The sequence below is a fragment of the Odocoileus virginianus genome, chromosome 20 (assembly GCF_023699985.2).
Source record: "Odocoileus virginianus isolate 20LAN1187 ecotype Illinois chromosome 20, Ovbor_1.2, whole genome shotgun sequence".
NCBI lineage: Eukaryota > Metazoa > Chordata > Mammalia > Artiodactyla > Cervidae > Odocoileus > Odocoileus virginianus.
In genome coordinates, this window is record NC_069693.1 from 35,184,746 (window position 1) to 35,204,514 (window position 19,769).

At 39.6% G+C, this 19,769-nt stretch overlaps 1 protein-coding gene and 1 long non-coding RNA gene across 3 annotated transcripts in view; one reads left to right on the forward strand and one right to left on the reverse strand.

Moving 5' to 3' along the window:
* The first annotated feature begins 21 nt into the window (after nt 1–21).
* LOC139029913 (uncharacterized) lies at nt 22–5,634 on the forward strand. Its single transcript, XR_011482211.1, has 2 exons — nt 22–541; nt 5,371–5,634. It is a non-coding gene; the product is annotated as an uncharacterized lncRNA (long non-coding RNA).
* The window catches only part of RSPRY1 (ring finger and SPRY domain containing 1), a 35,116-nt gene continuing 17,099 nt past the window's right edge, over nt 1,753–19,769 (reverse strand). For both annotated transcript variants that reach the window (XM_020903795.2, XM_020903796.2), the window contains exons 5-15: nt 19,228–19,354; nt 18,521–18,579; nt 16,381–16,447; nt 15,722–15,853; nt 14,730–14,845; nt 13,663–13,806; nt 9,966–10,077; nt 8,349–8,451; nt 7,834–7,986; nt 5,557–5,661; nt 1,753–3,311 (exon numbers count right to left, since the gene is read on the reverse strand). In XM_020903795.2, the coding sequence (XP_020759454.1) occupies nt 3,215–3,311; nt 5,557–5,661; nt 7,834–7,986; nt 8,349–8,451; nt 9,966–10,077; nt 13,663–13,806; nt 14,730–14,845; nt 15,722–15,853; nt 16,381–16,447; nt 18,521–18,579; nt 19,228–19,354 (1,215 nt within the window). In that variant the 3' untranslated portion in view covers nt 1,753–3,214. The remainder of the gene's footprint in view (nt 3,312–5,556; nt 5,662–7,833; nt 7,987–8,348; nt 8,452–9,965; nt 10,078–13,662; nt 13,807–14,729; nt 14,846–15,721; nt 15,854–16,380; nt 16,448–18,520; nt 18,580–19,227; nt 19,355–19,769) is intronic.

Sequence of the window (19,769 nt, forward strand, 5' to 3'; positions counted from 1 at the left end):
AGCAACCAATCACAGGTCTGCGTTACCACAAACCAGGGGCGGGACAAAGATAGGGAGAGGAAGTGAGGCAAAGGGATGGAGGGTAGCGAGAGGAAACTGGGCGCATCCAGGTCTGGGGCTCACAGACGTATACTCACGCTGTCGGGCGATTAAACCCAAGATGTACCCAATGTGAAGAGGAAGGAATAGAAGCCGAGAGAGCCTTGATTTCCCCACTTGCTAATGGAGAATGAATTACAAGATTTAAGAAGACTAAGTCATTCAAATTGGTTTTAAGAGCACTGTAAATCGAAAATCTTTTCAGAGTCAATCCCTTAGCTTTTGAGCCAGATAGTGCAGACATTTGATTTTCAAGACAGTTGCTCCCTCTCGTGGAACTACCAAGAGACAGCTACCAAAGCCAGCCCCACCGCAAGAAGTGGATGTCTTGTAATTTACATCATAAACATTGACATAAAAAAAGATTATTCGGCAATAACTCGTTTCTTCGGTAACTAGGCAAAAGTAACGTTGACAGAACCACTTTGAGCAACGCAATCAGGTAACTCTCCTCCAGGATAAGCCCCTCTGAAACTGCCCAATTTTACAAAAGGGTACCCTAGACCTGTTCTCTGATTGGATCACTAGACATTGTTGTCTTTTCGGTTGCACTTTATTTTTTGGCCAAATGTGTGGTACATTTTAGATATGGTTCATGTTTGATCTGTGGGTCAGATGGCCAGCCTGAATGGATATCTTTAAATGAACATAAAATAGCTATCAGTGGAGTGTGGAACTAAACTCGTTACCATGACACAGTTGTATCTAGGATGAGATATCTAGGATGAGATCAGTTCTCAGAAGTACTATCTCTGTTTAGTACCAAGTAGAAAGCAGGCATTCAGAAAGGTTTGGTAAATAACCAGCCCGAGTTAATACATGGGATCAGAGCAGAGAAGGAAACTTGATTCCATCTATTCTGGTTATCTAATGCTGTTACTAGCCACACAAAACTTCCTGGCTTAAAAAAAAAAGAAATTATTTTGCTCAGTAATCTGTAATGTGGACAGGACTTGGTAGGGACAGTTTGTTTCTGTTCTACTTGGCATCAGTTGGGGGTAGCTGGGATTGGGCTCGAGAAACCTCTTCCAAGAAGCTTACTCAAATTAGTTTTGGCTGGAATGGCTCAGTTGTGGATGTTGAACAGAGGACCTAAGGGGTAGGGGGCTGTCTCAGTTCCTCTCCATGTAAGTCTTCTCATGGATATTTGGGTTTTCCCACACCATGGTAGCTAGGTCCAAGAACAAATATTTCAAGAGACAGGAAGTGGAAGCTGCCAGTCACTCAACCGCCTGAGACCAGAAACTGGCTCAATATCTTCAGCCTCTGCCTGGCTATATCCCTAGGTCCTACTTCCTCCTTTCTTTATAATTAATGTTACTCCTTCAGTGAGGTTTCTCTCCTTCCCCTCATCTGAATTAGGGGAAGGAATTAGTGCTCTTTCTCAAAGCACTCAACAATTTATTATAGTAAGGAAAAACATAGTTTTCTCCCCACTACCGACGTCAGCTCTACAAACAGATCTGTTTTTGTATACCACATAGTTGCAGTGCCCGAGACATATTAGGTGTCCAGTAAAGGTTTGCTGGATGAAAGAGTGATTAGCCTTGCTTCTGAATTCTAATACTTGATTCTATCCTAACCTGGAAAGGATAAACCTGAGTATAATATCTTGGAAGCTTAGCAGCAGGCACCAATGAAAGTTGTGAAAAATTAAGTCAAAAAAGGCAACAAATGTTTTATTTATTCAATGCAAATTACTGTATTTACCACAAGCTAAAGAAGAGAACATATATATATATATATATATTTATATATATATTTGAATTTATGGAAGACTAAAGACATGGAAAAAAATCCAGCACCCCAACAAGTACGGCCAGGAAGGAAATCAGCTCGGTAATAGGACGATTTAATGAACTACAAACAAGAAAGGGTGGGGAAGGAAGAAAAAAATGTGCATTGAATTTAAGACATTGTAAAACTGAGAAGACATATTTACTATTCAAGTATAAACTCAGTAAGGACTTGGCATAAATTGAAAGGCAGCTGCTGAGGTACACCATTATAAAATAAGTTCTATGAATTTACAATTCTACCTTCCAATTTTCTGGGAGAAAAAACCAAACTCTTGAAGGTCTTCACCAGAGACCCTGAGAGGGAATAACACTTTTGATGAAGACATAGTCAACAATCCATGACTGAATTTACTATTCAAAAACATGTATTTATTTTAAACAACAGGAATACGTGCTCTCAGACTGTCCTCTAAGAGTTTTTGAGACTATTAGTTCAAGAGTTTCAAAGTATATTACTTCCAAAAACAATACTGATTTTAAAAAATTATTTTAAACAAAAACCAAAAAGACCTGATTTGATGGTACCTTAAAAATACCCTAAATACCAAATTTTCTCCAGTCTAACATTGCAATTAATTTAAGAATTCCTCCTGCATTGTTAAAACATTTTTTCCTCACAAAATGTGGGTACTGAAATTGGATAGAAACATCATGAATGTGAAAATACCACCAATTTTCTGCAGTTAAAAAAAAAAATTAGAATGTTCTTTGGAATCACTGAAATATCAAAAATTGGGGTTTGTTTTTTTGTCTACAGTCTGTGCACCTTCTTTCAGGCCCTCCATGTTGCTTGTAGTATTGACCTGTGGGATTCTAGTTTTACAGCTTCAAGTCTTGCAGTGCAGTATCCATGCTTAACATACCAGTGGCTCTCTGACCAATGGGAAGTTATGTTTAACCCAGAAATGCTGTCATTTACTTCTTCATAATGACTTCTGCCCAAAATAAAAACTTTAGAATATGAGACAAAACATCCTGTGTTACACAACCAAATGAACCCAACCTGGAGAAATCCAGTGTGGTTTCAGCATTCAGGAGGGCACTGTCTCTTATTACTTTTCATGGAATTACCACAGGCCTAGCTACTGGCATTCAGCTTTCCTTGGCCTCAAAAGGAATTTCTCAGGGCTGGCAGGTTGGGTTAGATTCTAGGAGAATTTTGTCTTTGATAAACTATCATTTTTTTAGCATAAAATCTGGCCATGGCTATAAGTTTCAATGTGCATACAACTGATTAGAGATTTTTTTCTCTGTTTTTCTTTTCAACATTGGCTGAAATTGAGTAGAAATAAGTCCATGAGGCCTCTTCACGTGTGTCATGAGATATGAGAAATCTGTCTGACTCTAGTCACTATTTCTTTCCGACACAATGGGCAGGTCTCCAGTTGCAAGGCACAATCCATGCACAGATCACTGAGGAGAAAGACATAGATACCCGTTAGGTCAGTGCTTCAAAAAGTCAGACTGACGATGTGCTGACTCAATGGAGCATGTTAACTGAAAGGGTAATAATCACACATGACTGAAACATTAAGTAAATATGTAAACAGTTAAGTCTCTCTTCCACTTCTGACCTTCAATCTTCCTTTTCTGAGGAATAAGTTAAAAGTTCATGTGCATTCTTCCAGAAAGTCTGGATATATACAGCCTATGCACAGAGATGTGTCTCTGTAGGTAGAAATACAATGCTATTTTTTTCCCCAGACAGTTATCTGTCTGTCCCAGTACCATTTGTTGAACAGTCTATCTTTCACCATAGATTTGACATAATGTCTCTATGATATATTTTTCTTTGTAAGTAGTTCTACCTTCTGTTCCATTACTGTGTCATTCTTTTCATATACTGGGAGGAAACTATTAACATTTTTCCCCCTAAAGGTGGTATTTTACACATATTCTTTCTCACCCTATTTTTGGTTGGTTTTTTTTTTTTTAAATTTTTAAAAATGTATTTATTTTTGGTTACACTGGGTCTTCACTGCTGTGTTCTGACAGCAGGCATCCTTGTCTGGCCCCTAGCATCTCTTGGAAGGCTTCCAGTGTGTCCCCCTTAAAAAGATGCTTGTGTTTGAGATATATATGTTTTTTTATATTGTAAAGGAAGTATCCATCCATCCTTAATTTATACTTTTATTTATATATCCATTTCTGTTTTGTAGTAGTCATTCATTTGAGATAGATATTGAATTTTTAGCATTTTTGTGGAAAGTGCTAATTCTCTGCTTGATTGTCCCTTGGCCTATTTGAGAAATTATATTTGATTACATTTGATTAAATACATTTGAGAAAGTACATTGATTTCTTATGTTGCACTAACCTTGCATTCCTGAAATAAATAAATGACCCTCTTGGTCATGTTGCTGTGTACTAGCTGCTGATAATTTAGGATTTTTAGGTTTATATTCAGTCATTCATTTTTGTGTTTCATCAGCTTTTTGTATGATTAACATGCATGCTTTGTAAGAAAATTGTGACTTTGCTATTTTCTCTGTGGTCTGAGAAGTTTATATAGAATTCATCCATTCCCTCAAAGTTTGAAACAATGTACTTGTGAAACCATCTGGGCTTTTAGAGGGTAAGGCAAAGGGGGAAAATCATCTCAATTTCTTCCATGGTATTAATAGTAGGAATGTTTAGATTTTCAGTGTCTATTCTAGGGGGTGGCTCATGTCATTCAGTTTAGCCAGATTTCCTTTCTTAACCTCTACTCAACAAAACTGTTGTTGCTGAAAGTGGAGCTAGATTTTCTTATAATTCTTTTAATTTGCTCTTCCAACTTTGTTTTGGATATGTCTAGTGTGGGGATTGTGCTCATACTTAAGATACCTGATTCTAAGTTTTTAGATTTTAGCCGTCTTTCATGAGCACTTATTCTGTGCCAAACCACCAATAAGGGCCAGGGAGCTCAAAGAAGAATAAGCCCAGATCTTGAGGAGTTCTGGGCTACAGAGTTGATAAAGGGAGACCTGGTAGCTAAAGCTCTGTGAAGAATAAGAGCAAGGCAGCGTATGGGATGGGCTAAATTACAGAGAGCTGGTCTGGGACACTGGGATAGGTACTGCTTGTATATAATCAGCACACGTGCCTGGGCCAGGCCAAGGTCAGCACACTGCCCAGCTCCTCTTTCTCCTTCTAACCTTAGTTGCGAGGCCTTTTTAGGGGACTGCTTTATTTGCTACTCTTGCTGATGTTTAGACACTCTGTTCTACAGGATCCAGGCTGTCCTCATTTCCTACAACTGCAGAGTGGTTAGATGGTAGGGTGGTGCTGCTCTCTCAATGCTGAGGAGGGTAAAGAGTAAGTACATGAGAAGGCTCTAAAACTAAAAGGGATTTCCTAAGAGACCTGCAATTAGCATTAAGCCTTTTGCATTCTGGGATGAAAAATGTGTTAAAAATAAAATACTGAGTAAACAAAGTAAAACAAAACAAAAACATGGGTCTTCCATATCAAGCAGCTTCTTCTATTTCAGGTACTTTCTGGAAGACAGCCAGGTACTACTTAGCAAACTCTGAAACCTCCTTCGGCCCACTTTGGATATTATGAACCTTGATGAACAGCTAGGGAACTGGTAACACTGTAAAAGCAATTCAAGAACAGGTAGAACTTAGTCTAAGGTAATGTACACAAGAGGAAATAACCAAACAAACCCTCTGACCTGTGTCCACATGGCTTCAGCTGCGTGTCTGCTACCTCATCACAACACAGGGAGCAGCAGTTTTCCCGGATACTGACTTGCTTCAACAGAGCAAGACGCCTGTGCCTGAGTAGAAAACACAGTTGGAAGTTCATTTTATCAACAAATAAATAGGGTCAGTGACCAGTGATGCATATGAAATGCCCTGAAAATGCTCTGTACATGGGAGTCTACCATGTATTCCCTAAGCTCTATTCAGTGACGTTTTCACATGAGACATCTCATTTCAATCTTACAATAATTTTCTAAAACAGAGAATGAAGGAAGCTGATCATTCTCATCTTATCTGGTGGCTCAGCTGGCAAAGAATAACACACACACAGAAGTAAACTGCTTTCCTGAGTTCTGTGGTGGGAGCTCTAGCAAATTAATCAAACCAAAGGCGGAGGGCAGGGGAGCTTCCAGTTACAGCGAGTAGGTCATGACCTGGACTTGTGACTGGCATCTAAAGCGGGAGGAAAGGGCAGTCCTGTAGGACTGAACCCTTCTCCAGGGGGGTCTGAGGCTATCTCCAGGTAGACGGTATCAGAATCAAGTTCATTGCTCAGTGGTATTGGAAAACACATGTCAGACCATTCTAGTAGCAGGAAGAGTTGTGAGAGCAGAACTTTCTAGTGCAAAGACCCTGGGGCTACAGTAGCAGACCTGGTCTGTCTCAGGAGCAGCAAGGAGGCCAGGATGGCTGAAGCAGCAGGAGCATAGGGGAGAGTGCAAGAGGTCTAAGGAGTAGTGGAGGAGAGGAGGGGACAAATCCTACAGTGTCTGCTGAGATTCAAGCTTTCGCCTTAAAGTGAAAGAGGAAGCCACTAGAGTGCTGAGCAGAGAAGTACATGATCTGATTTATGTTGTAACAATCGTTCTGGAGGCTGTCCTAACAGACTGAAGGGGTTAAGGTGGGAACAGGGAGACTAGTTTGAGGGCAGGAACAACCCAGGTGGGAAATGGGAGGCTTTGGCCATGGCGGGAGAAGGGAGAGGGACCAGGAGTAGTTGGTTGGGATATATTCTCAAAGTACAGCCCATAGGATTTGCTGAATAATCCGTCACAGAAATGGCAGGAAGGCATACTCTGCCTCATCAAGGATCCTCTAGGACCACAGCCAGGGAAACAGAATTGACAATGGAGCTATTACCGAGAAAACGTAAGAGAAGCAGGTGGCTGTGAGTGGCCGACTTTTGTAGCCGAGAGGTGGGTGTACATATATGGTGCTTTACTGTGCTATTCTTTTTTTCTTTCATGTGTATTTGAAGTTTTCCATAATAATAATTTTTCGATAATAAAAAGTTTAAGAAGAAGAAGAAAAAGAATGAATGGAAGAAGAGGTAGAGACAGAGAGGATTTACAATATGGAACAAATTACAAAATGCCAAGTAGAAACATGGCCCTGATCTCCTACCCTGAAGTCAGAAAAGAATACTGTTCCTATGAGTAAAACAGGAAACTTTGACATTAAACAGGTCATTCAGTTAGTCTCTGACAACTTCTGTCTTGGTGTCACTGTCACAGAAAACAAAAGTCCAATGCAGCACAGGACTGCCAAGCCGGTAACTCTGTTCTTATCCAAGTAATACTGCACTTTGGGTACCAAGATCTTAAGAGTACTGAGAGAGTACACAGAAACCGCCCATAAAAGACGACTTTCTGACAGTTGGTGCCTATTGCCATCTGACTTTTGGAAAGTTTAATTTTGCAGGGGTGGTTAACTAAATGCTGAAGCAGTTTTAACTAAGGTCAGCCTCCAGGGGAACTCTTAGACGGATCAGTTGGAACTTTCAGGGTGTGGGTGAGAAGACAGACCTATTTATAGGCCACATCCAAGAAAGACAGGCTACATAACAAAGTGATGGGGTATGGCAGATGAGACAGGTGTTATGTCACACTTTCACCAGGAGGAATTTAAAGTTCAGAATCCCTGTCAGGCACGAAGACAAGATGAAGAGGGGTTCTCAGAATGAACCTCAGATCTCTGAGCTGGGAAATAAGAGGCCCTTTGGTTCTTGGGCTATTACGGAGGCTCTGTTGCAGCAGGCAGGGCTGTCATCACTCTGTGACATTTTCTGGTTCATCTGGAAACTGCTGAGCCACTCTCAAGCCTTGGGACACTGAGTCCAAGGTGAAGTACAGCCCAGAAGGGCTTGTTACAGACCTGCTTTTTAAGCCAGAACAGGAGCTAGGATTACAATGTTACGTTATAGACCCCCTTAAGGGTGCAACAGGCCAACACTGCTGATTCCTTACCTTGGCAAAATGATTTTCTCTTCAGCTGTGAGGAAGGCGTAGTCATTAAAAGTGCTAAATTTCATGGATGGTGGATATTTGAATGGTTTTGCTCCAAAATTGAACTCACATTGTTGATATGACATGAAACTAGCTGCAGCAAAAAATCCAGATCTACAAATAAAAATGAGTAGAGATCAAGAGAATTTATAAAAACAAAGTGGAGGTCATACACAAAGTGGTCTTCAGAAGTAAGTTGGAATAAGAAATAAGTCGGAATAATTCGTACCCCGGGAGAAAGAAGGGTGGCATTCTGTCTACTAACATAGATGGGACTATAAACCAGAGAATATCCTGCTCTTATCTTCCTATATCAAACTCTGGGAGAGTTCCAGGTATGATTAAATGAGTCCCCAATTACTTGAAGTACAGTGATTTCTCACACAACTGACCATATAAATGGACAGTCTCTTTTTCCTAGAGAAAAGGACATTCCACGCATCTACTTGAATTTTTGACTGAGAGAAGGTACTTACACAGTAGATGAAAAGACTTGCTTCTCAGGAGGCAGCTGGATGCCATTTAAAAAGAAGATCATTTGCTTTTCATTCAAGTCTAACAGAAATCCTACCGTGTCTCCTGAAGGATGAAGTGGAACACTGTTAGGACAGGAAGATTCTGCTGTCTCAAGGGTTTTAATATCATTGTATTAAGTCTATTTTTGTAGCCCTATACTCAACGTATTCATCTTGCTTCTTCTGCAACTGATCTGACCCCTTTACATCAAAGTTTGGAAAGGAAAACGCTGCCAATTAATCTATGAAAAGTCATCAATTGTAAGATGCATCTCAATTTCAAAGATGTGAAATGTAGGGGCAATGTGCATTTTTGGACCAGTAAAACATGGTAAGATCACAATCATGAACTTTGCTTCTCTGGTGAGATTTAAAATTCTCTGAGAGGGAATTCCCTGGTGGTCCAGTGGTTAGGACTCTGTACTTCCAATGCCAAAGGCAAGGGTTCAATCACTAGTTAGAGAACTAAGATCCCTCCTACAAGACTGCGTGGCCAAAAGAGAAAAAAATTTTTTCCAGAGGTTCCATCTGCTACCACATGACTCTATGTCTTCAGAACAAGGTAGGGCGCACTAGGAGGCCCCCTAAGAATACCACCCTTAGTGCTCTGGTGTGAAGCAGAAAAGCCCTGTTTCATTGTATTTATATGGGGGTAAAAAGACTCACTCATCTTAAATCCTTTGGTCTAATTGTTGGACAAATTAACTGTGTGGTTCTAACTATGCTGGTTTGAATCTTTCATTCATAAATGTTTTCATGGATATAAAGCCTTGGATGCAGCAAACCAGTTGGAATACAAATTGAATGGGACAAAAAAGATGAGGCTACTGATAAGATGTATTCTTGCTAAAATCCTCGCTTTGACTGAGAGTCCTGGTAGCCTCTTCCCCTGCAGTGTCCTGAGCCTGATGTCTGGAGAGCTGAGGCTGGACAGATGTTTTTGAGGCCAAGAGTGCTGAAGTCAGCCTGAAAAGCTGCATCTAGAGGGGCCCAGAATGTGTCCACTGACTACTGCCAATACTCTGAAGAAAATCTCATTTTATTGGCATTACAATTTCAGTGTCCTTAATATCTCCACAGCTGCTCTAAGACATATACCCAGAGAGGAAAGTGGAATTCATATTAATCTGAAGAATCATATGAATCTTAACTCATATTAATTAATCTTAACAATTTCCCCACTAAATTAAGAATTTTATAGTCTGAAATGTTTTGCTGAAGGAAGGGCTCCATCAGAGTTGAGTATCAGGAGAGTATTGTTCACACCCATGGTAGGGGATACAAATGCTAATATCCCTTCCCACACTTAATATTTTTCCATCAAAACATTTTTTTAAATTAATATATTTTAATTGGAGGCTAATTACTTTACAATATTGGAATGGTTTTTGCCATACATTGACATGAATCAGCCATGGGTGTACATGTGTTCCCCATCCTGAACCTCCCTCCCACCTCCCTTCCCAGCCCATTACTCAGGGTCATCTAAAACATTTTAAAGCCTAACATAATGAATGCCTTGCCAGAACCAGATGTCTTAACCTACTTGATAAATTCATGATGGAGAGGAACAAGTACCTTCTTTCCAGCAGGGGTGTAGGTGCGGCTTACTTCTGGCATTGTACCAAATCAGCTGCCGGCAGCCGTCGTATGCACAGGAGTATTCATCATCCCCAATGCCGTAGCCTTCCTGGAGGGAGATAGGGCCCAGAGATTAGTGAGGCTCTGCCTGCTGTGTTCTGGGAAAAGTAAGTGTGTCTTTTACAACCATTAAGCTGGTGGATGGAATTCTAAGCTTTCTAGATGAAGGGAGAGAGCCTATTATGGTTCTTAGAAGGTACCAAAATTTTGACATGGAGTCAGAGAGAGTATGACCTCACCAACAAATATTTCCCAAGTTTCACATCTGTTTATTTAATTCTCACAAACCACCTTGAGGCTGGGAGTATTGTATTCCGTTTTAAGAAGAAATAAAGTCTCAGGGAGGTCAACCAACTTGCCCAAGAACACATTACTAGAAAAGTCAAGTTTGGACCTTGAGATTTTCTGATTCCAAGGCTGGTGTGGGCAAATATCTTTTTTGCCTGTGGTACACTTCAAAACACCCCCTTGGTCAGAGATGTTAAGCCTGGGTACAACAGAAAGGCTATTGTAGGTAATTAGCAAACAGGTATTCCGAGATATCTGAACATTATATAGGTTCTTGGCAACTTCTTTTAATACTTACTGCCTTTTAATTGTTTAATAATTACTTTATTGTTAACATAATAGGGTGGGTGAGATCTTAAGAAATTATTTTGAGCAGTTATAAGAAAAAAAAAACAGAATAGAGGAAACATGCAGACCAGACAACTGCTATCTTTAAGGCTCAATGGTGAAAGATTTTAGTGGAGAAGGCCACTGAAAATGCTGGCCAGATCCAAGGAAGCCTTCAGATCCTGGGGATGGTCTGCTTATTCTGTGCCATAATGCAATCAGAAGACAAGAGTGGAACAAGGGCTCCAACACACTCCTTGACTACTTGGACCACAGCATACTGAATTCGGATGTGTATGCTCCAAAGTGAGAATTAGTTGTTCCGAATGCACTGCTCAGACTACTCAAAGGTTAAATGAACCTGTGTAAATTCTCAGCAGAATATTCACCAGTCTATTATTAACAGAAAGAAAGCCTTGCTATCCCTTTCAAAGCCTGAACAAGTAAAAAAAAAAACAAAAAAAAACCGTAACAATAAACAAGATAACTATTCTGTAGGTAACCTGAACAAGACCTACCCTTTAGCTTCTCAGATTAATGATCTATCTTCAAGCCTAACACTCGATCATGTTTTCAACAGCAAAGCCCAATCAGTAAGAGTTAAAAGAGGCACCATGAATGGACTTCAAATTTCCAGAAACTGGGTGTGTCCCAGGAAAGACTAATTCCACAAAGCCTCACCCTGTCTATACAGGCAAAAAGATTCAGAATCACCAGAACAATGTCCATAGGAAGCAAAGTTTTAAGTACAATAACAATATGAAAATGCTGTATTTGGGGAAAGATATATCAGACTTCATCAATTTCTAACCAACCAGTACTTAAATCAGGGAAAAATGTTTTATTTTTTAAGGAAAGAAATGAAGTCTATCAAGCAATCTGGAGGGATAAGAAAATAGTATTGTTTCCTGAAAAGCTAAAGTTTTTGCAACCATATGGCAGAAATTAGTTTCATCCACGAGACAAAATGATCCAGCTTCACTGGCCATTAAAAAGAAAATCTGCAATGTTCAGTCTCATATATACTACTCTCAGACCTGCAGTGTGCTGCCATATTAGGAGGTACACAATTTATAAAGCTTCCTCCCAAGAGAAGTCCATATTTCTTCTAGTCTTGGGACAAATTTTTACTTCCAAATGAGACAACTAGCTAATTCTCTGAGATTATCCCCATTTTCAAATGCAAAGAACACAATTATTGAAGAATAAGAAGGTGAATGAACTCAAGTCCTAGTTTCTTTTTGTCCCAGTCTTAAGTTTCAGTTTTCTCACCTGTGAAATGGAAATTATAACAGTAAAAACTGTTACGGGAATCAGATGATAGGTTTTAAAATGAAGTGCTCTGGAAATTAAGATTTTTTAAGTCCTAAAAAAATCATCTTAAGGACATCATTTGGAGCAGACTATCTGTGTTAATTTATACTACTTTCTTTAAATCAGTGCCCAAGTTGGGCACCAGAAGACTAACTGGCACGTTCTCCAGACCCACTTATTTTTGACTACCTGGTGCCACATAAAAAGCCTCATTCTTCCAGGTTTTAATTAAGGGCTAGTCAACTAGAAGGCCCTGCAAAGGGAAGGTTCCCAACAAAAGCAATGGCAGTTTGGGGTCCAGTGTTCCATCCTGGACAAAAATCCAGACCTGCCCTTTCCATGGGCCTTCTTCCTCTAACTTGTCTTTTTCCAGTGAGCAGTTTAGTAAAATGCCATGAACAATTCTGGGATGCTGTACAGCCTTGCTGAAAGGGCACTTTTTTTTTTTTTTTGCCATACATTGACATGAATCAGCCATGGATTTACATGTGTTCCCCATCCTGAACTCCCCTCCCACCTCCCTCCCCATGAAAGGGCACTTTAGAAACTATCCTTATGGCAGGCAAAGTTTAGTTTGACTTTGTTTAATCACTTCTAAAACCCATCCTAAGATCTTACATATGGGATGGGAGGCTATATTACTTATTTATTTTTAATTGGAGGGTAAGAGGCTATTCTAGTCAAGGCTATGGTTTTTCCAGTGGTCATGTATTGATGTGAGATTTGGACTATAAAGAAAGCTGAGCACAGAAGAATTGATGCTTTTGAACTGTGGTGCTGGAGAAGACTCTTGAGAGTCCCTTGGACTGCAAGGAGATCCAACCAGTCCATCCTAAAGGAGATCAGTCCTGGTGTTCATTGGAAGGACTGATGCTGAAGCTGAAACTCCAATACTTTGGCCACCCGATGTGAAGAGCTGACTCATTTGAAAAGACCCTGATGCTGGGAAAGATTGAAGGCAGGAGGAGAAGGGGACGACAGAGGATGAGATGGTTGGATGGCATCACCGACTCAATGGACATGGGTTTGGGTGGACTCTGGGAGTTGGTGATAGACAGGGAGGCCTGGTGTGCTGTGGTTCATGGGGTCGCAAAGAGTCGGACACGACTGAGTGACTAAACTGAACTGAACTGAAGAGGCTATTATTTATTTATTTATTGTTTTCTTTTTGGCTGTGCTGGGTCTTTGTTGCTGAGCGAGGGCTTTCTCTAGTTGCTTTCTGATATCTGATAGCTTTCTGTAATAAAAGATAAATACTAAATATTGAAAACAAATATGCCTACTAATTACAAGATAAAGTGAGAGGAGTCAAGCCAACATTTAGGATTCATGAAAGGAACACAATTCCTACAAAGTTCCTAAAGCTTAAATGCAAGGTAAAAACCATCACTGATAACAATATGAAAACTGAGCTAAAGATGTGGCTGGGGCCGGAACAGAGCCTAGAAAAGAAAAAAAACACATGTAACCTCTGGGTGGAAAATTAACATGAACTTAAAACTTGAGGGGTAAAAAATAGCTGAGGTTCACTTGTGTTTTCCTATTTCTGAATCAGTTTATAAACCTGATGCTGCAGATTTGGCACCATGTGGTTCAGCCCAAGGAATGATTACTGGCAAACCTACCTGAAAAATGAGTATGTACCACCCACTTGCCAAAATCACCCGCTGCTGCCCGCATCTGCCCAGGTCTCCATAGTACTCACGTGGTTGAGGAACTTGCTGTCCCGTGTGGCCCAGCCGATCTGCATGACGCCAGAGGTGACCACAGTAACTTCGTAGTACCACACCCCAGCATCCACACAAAAGGTGCAACGCACACTTTCGAAAGAAGAGGCATCGCAGCGAGCCTGGCAAAATCAAAGGGCATGGCAGCCCACCATCAATGCCTGAAGACCACCAGAGATAACAGATTGCTCAGAAGGTGGAATCTATCCTTTCTCATTACAGCTCCTGGTGGACTACTGTCTCCTACTCTGTGCATCCTCAGTGACAAAAAATACAAAACTGAAGGAAGGATGCTATTTTATAGTTTAGTTTCCACGGAGTTCCAGATTGAAAGGACTGGAAGACCTCAAAGTAAGAATTAGTGAAGGCTACTGGCTTAATTTTTAATTACTTACAGAGTTTTGCTCTCATAGTAGAATCTTTTACAAATGCATAAACACCGCCTTAACCTGTACTTGTTAGGGAGATGAGGGAGAGGATATTGAAGGGTATAAGATGGAATACCTAAAAATAAGCAGAAAACTACATAAAGCATTTGGTAAGATGTAAGATCAAAGGGCTGTCTGCAGCCATTCTTCAAACAGCTCTTTAATCTTGACAAGTCTAGTGCCTAAAGCGGCTGTATATAAGCGGCTCTTTCATTAACCTTCACCCCCCCAAATCAGCAACATCTCCAACATGCAGGGAGAAGGTAAAGTGCTAGATTGAATATAACTGGTTATACAGGGATTAAAAAAAGAAAGGGCCTCTTTTAGAAATACTAGTCTTTGTACCTTTAACTGCATAAAATAGAAGAGATTAAAGTCAGACATTTAAACAAGTCAATAAATATTATAGCACTTACTATATGTATAGGACCATGTGAGATAGGAAAGAGTATATAATATCTCAGATACTCTCTCTTCTACCACTTCTACCTCTAACCACTCTCTGAGTATGTAGTAAACTTCCATCTATTTTGCAAGGACTGCTTTTGTTCAGAATCAGGGCATGAAAATGAAAACAAGATTTTCTCCCTAGAATGGTCCATCTATGGAAACTTTACCTCCAAGCCATGAGGCGAAATCTTCAGGTACTCGCTGACATCGTTGCTATTCAGCATGGCCTTAATGCTATTCAAGTCCACTTTCTCATAGGTCAGCTGCCTCCCCTCTTTTAAAACTGCAAAAGAAGAAGTTGGCACGTTTCTAAGGCAGGCTATTGTGGAAAAACTGTTGTCATCGCTGGCTGCCACTCTTTGTTAATAAGTGGAGGTGCTCAAAAATGGCAGAATCGGTAGACATAACCTTAGCTTTGGGGCTTCATGGCCATATGAAGATTAATTAAGCAAATGCTTACTATGCTTTACTAAGGCAGCATAGGTAGGTTTATATTTCTGTTCCTTATAGTCATTCTTTTGCATGCAGCAAAATCCAAATGGTACTTTTTCAGAATTGTTCTTTAACTGGCACTACACAGGCTGCGCACTGAGCAATTCCCCACAGTGTTACAGTAGGAGCAGGGGGCTGTGCTAATTACGGGGCAGGGGAGTGAGGACAGAGCAGTAGTCTAGTTTTAGTTCTTACAGCCCTTGGAGGAGAAAAAGAAGAGTTGGGAGCAACTCTCAAGGTACAGATATGATTTGAGTTTTAAAAAGCAATACTGGGATAGGGAGAAGAGTGAAGAGAGGGAATTCCAAGTGAAAGGAATAGGCCCAGAGATAGGAATGACTGGGAACTGCTTGTAAGACAGTGAAAAGAGTCTGTGTTGGGAAGAGTTGGATTACACAATAGCATCTGATTGGTGGCCTGAATGCAGCAGGAAACAGGAGACCGATAACAATGTCCGAATATGAGAGCACTGCAATTAGAAGCATTCTTTCCATCTAATTGTCTGAAGAGTCCCTAAATTCGTTACCGCTAGAATACAGCCAACCTACCAGTAGAGGACTTTATATGGAAAAACTCACACTGTCACAAATGAACACCAGTGATCCTATTTAAGAAGTGGATTTGGAAATGAAAACAGGCATTTTAATACAGGATAACTCCTACTTACAGAGATTGTCTAAACTCCACTGGGCACAGAAACCAACTTGACGTTTCAGATAATCAGGATCATCAGTCCAGGACTCCAATGTGACAAGCCGGTCACTAATACTGGATTCAGAAATAGTCAATTTATTTTCACCTGTTTGGGAAAACATACACCTTAAATTAACCATGGAAGAGTAGAAGGATTTTCTGGGAAGACTGATGGAGGGAAGGAGTACAGAGAGACAATTAGAGAATTTGGAAACTATACTAATGACAAAGTCCAAGAGCTCTATTTTCTAGAAGGTAGCAATATCATAACTAAATTTTCTAACTATAAAAAGTGGCTAATCACGGTCACCAATTTTGATTCTTTAGGTAAGAAAACTGTTGCCTTTGTCACCATATTATAGACCTTGAGATGTTTATCTAGACAAATCAGAATGTATGCATGTTATTTATTTAGCTGCATGACTTGCAGAAGCTTAGTTCCCCAACCAGAGATTGAACCTAGGCCCACGGCAGTGAAAGCCTAGAATCCTAACCACTAGGCCACCAGGGAACTCCCCAGAATGTGGGCATGTCTGATGGGGTTCAAAGGCGTCAGCTCATCCAGTAACTAAGAAAAATTAACATTTTTAACAAGCAATATAGATCATTTGTGCAAGAAGTCACTATACCTACTTGTCTGTGCAAACTTTTCCAGTGCGATAAGTGCAAAAAGCATGACTGTGGGGTGGGACTGTAATTTCTGAAAGACAACAAAAGATAAATATATACAGACATACATATATATATCATTGCCCTTCTGGGGTGACAATTTCCTCTTCTTACCCATTGTGTGCTACACTTTTTTTTTGGAGCAGTCATAAAAGTTTTACTCATTCAAGTCCTTGATTACCCACTTGCTACTATTGTTAGTAACTGACAATGATAGTCTCCTAAAATCTTATTTTCTTGTTCATTTATAGATATGGAAATGTCAAAAGTATCTTGTTAAATGCACTATTTTACTTAGTAACATTTATATTTGTTAAATGAAATCATACTGATTCTTACATTCATTTAAGCAAGCCAAACAGAAGCTTAGGAGTGTAGCTAAAAATGCCTTTTTCATTCAGAACCCTAAAAGGAATCATTCATCACTACCAGGTTCCAAAATTATAAATAATGAAATTAACAAATCATAGCTTCATTTTCAATCTGTTCTCGGAACCATTCATCACTACCAAGTTCCAAAATTATAAATAATGAAATTAACAACTCATGGCTTCATTTTCAATCTGTTCTCTGAAAGGAAGTCTACAAATGCTGATTGTAGGTGGGTGAGAGCAAGTGAGCTCTTTCAGTTACACTTAAGTTCACATCACATGTGTTCACATTTGAAGAAAGGTCTATCTGCTTAACATCACATCTGCTCCCAGCCATCCCTCCCCACAGTTATGTTAGGAGCCTGCAAAAGAGCTCCAGAACATCACCTGGTTTCCATTCACTCTTCTGGTGTCCAACTGGGTTCTGCAAAGCTCATCCCTGTTACAAAGCCTGTTTAGCACTCTACCTCTTGCCATAACCACCCTCAATCCCTCTGTCTGGCTTTTCAGACCCTGAGCCCTCCCTACCTGGCTACTAAGTCTATATCATCCTGTCTCTGAGTACTGTCTTCTGATCAGACAATTCTCTGTAATATGTTGGGAATACAGCCATTTCTGGCTCTGGGCTTCTGCCAGTGATTTGCCTTTAGCCAAGAATCCCATTTTTAAAAAAACTTTATTTAAAAAAAACTTTTGGCTGCGTCATGTGGCATGCAGGATCTTAGTTCCCTGACCAGGGATCAAACTTGTGCCCTCTGTGTTCAGAGAGCACAGTCTTAACTACTGAACTGCCAGGGAAGTCCCGAAGCCCATTTTTCTCCTCCTGTGTGCATTATCAAATTCTCATCCTTTGCTGTGACCCAGGTGAAGCTTCACCTTTATCAGGGAGTCTAGCTCCCACAATTCCCAGTCCCCATCACCCATACCTCCCACCTCCTAGTCACTTCTCAGAACTCCTGGCACTTGGTCTGAAGGAAGCAATTTTGCCCTTGATCATATCCCGCCATAAAGTAGAGGCTAATTATCTTGTCTGAGTAGTTTTGTTCCCCGAACTAATCAGGAAACTTCTTGAGGGTGAAGGACTGTTAGACTACTTCTGTATTTCTACAGTGCTTGCTTAGCATAGTATTAAATGCTTAAGTACGTATTATCTAGGTACTGAAAATATTTTTCAGGTTTTGAAAAAGGTCAATGAATAGCAGACCTGCAAAAAATAACTTACAGACCAGACAAGCCTAGTCCAGCAGTGTAAGATATCTGACAGCACAGCCTTGGCAAACCACAAGCTTCACAGACCATACCAAATAACAACAATAGTTTAAAAGAGCAGTAGGGAGCAGGGAGGGATGGAGGAACAGAGAGATTTATATACACTGGGAAACTGACCTCACAGTTTCCTGGCTTGGAATGCTGTGTACTTTTGTTTCTACTGTGGAGGTTCCTACTACCATTTGGCAGACTCTAAGGATGCATACAAAAAAGCCAATCATAGCACCTATCTTATGACTAAATTTAAAACCAGACCGACTCAGCTGTTTTTGCTTGTAATAAATTCCTATCCTGCCCTTACTTTTTTTTTTAAACATAGGATGGAATAGATAAACACTCAGGAAACACCTGCAAATAAAATTTATAGCTGATTCCATTCTCTGTGCCGGTGGCTAAGCTGGCAATTTTAGAAAAATGCACAATTCTAGATGACTAAGAATAACTAGCTTTGATGACTTACTTACCAGACACTGTAGCAAATATTCCAGTATTCCTGGGCTAAGTAAACCAATACTTGCAGGACCTAGACAAATACAACAAACACTGGATATAATTAAATGTGTCATATTATTTGAATTGGTAACTAAGACCAACAAAATCATAGAACTCTTATCTAGCTAAAATTTATAAACTTGTATATATGTATATATTAGATTCAATATCATATGAGCTTAGCCTTTTCTGTTATTTTTAATTTTTAAAGCAAATAAGGAAAACTTTCTTTTTTAATCTTGGTATATGCTTTATTCTCAAAATTGACAAGATTCTAAAACTTATAAACAAATGCAAATGGCTACATATATAACCAAGACAAATTTGGAAAAAAGAAAGCAAAGTTGAAGAATTCATGTTACTATTCATCTTCATCTTGGAGTATGTATAATTATGGCTATATAGCAGAAACCAACACAACATTGTAAAAATAAAAAAAAATAAAAACTAAAGAGCCTGCGCCTGCACTCAGCAAGGTGCAATTAAAAAAAAAACTCATCAGTAGAGGTCCATTATCAGAAGAGATTTTAGGGAGAGACGTTTTTACTAAAAGAAAAAACAAGGAAGAAGAAAGAAAAATATTTCTTGTATTAATAGGAAAACTCTTGTTTTAAACTTCCATCTTCCCCTTAATGTCAAACAACTTAAGGTTTTCCCTGGGGGAGCTTCCCAGAGTTACCTGCTAGTTTCTCTGCCAAGCAGCCTAGGACTGCAGATGTGTTCCTGTGTTTGGCAGGATGACCTGAGTCCTGGCAAGCTACTTCTCCATTTAGGTTGAGAATTTCAGTCAATTTTTGGAGTGCATCCTAAAAACAAAAACATACAAGTGGATCTGAAAAATATATGACTTAGGTTTTTTATCCCCAAGGTAATTCTTTGACACAAAAGTAATAACCAGGTGTTAAATTAACTCAGAATTACCATGCAAACATGATTCAATATACCCAAAGGATACCATTATTGATGGGAAATATTATTTGATCAATCTGAAAGTTTTCTTACATGAATTTCTAGATAACATTTCACTCAAAATGTATCAGTTGTATCAAATAAATGCTATATACTCTCGGGTCATTAAACAGACTAAACCCACCCAAATGCCAATATAATCATAAAACAACAGGGCCTAGTGATATTGAAGTTAGAAAGTTTCTTAAGAAATATATTTTTTTTATCAATCAAGAACAAATATCACCAGAATTTTTAAGGCAAATTATAATA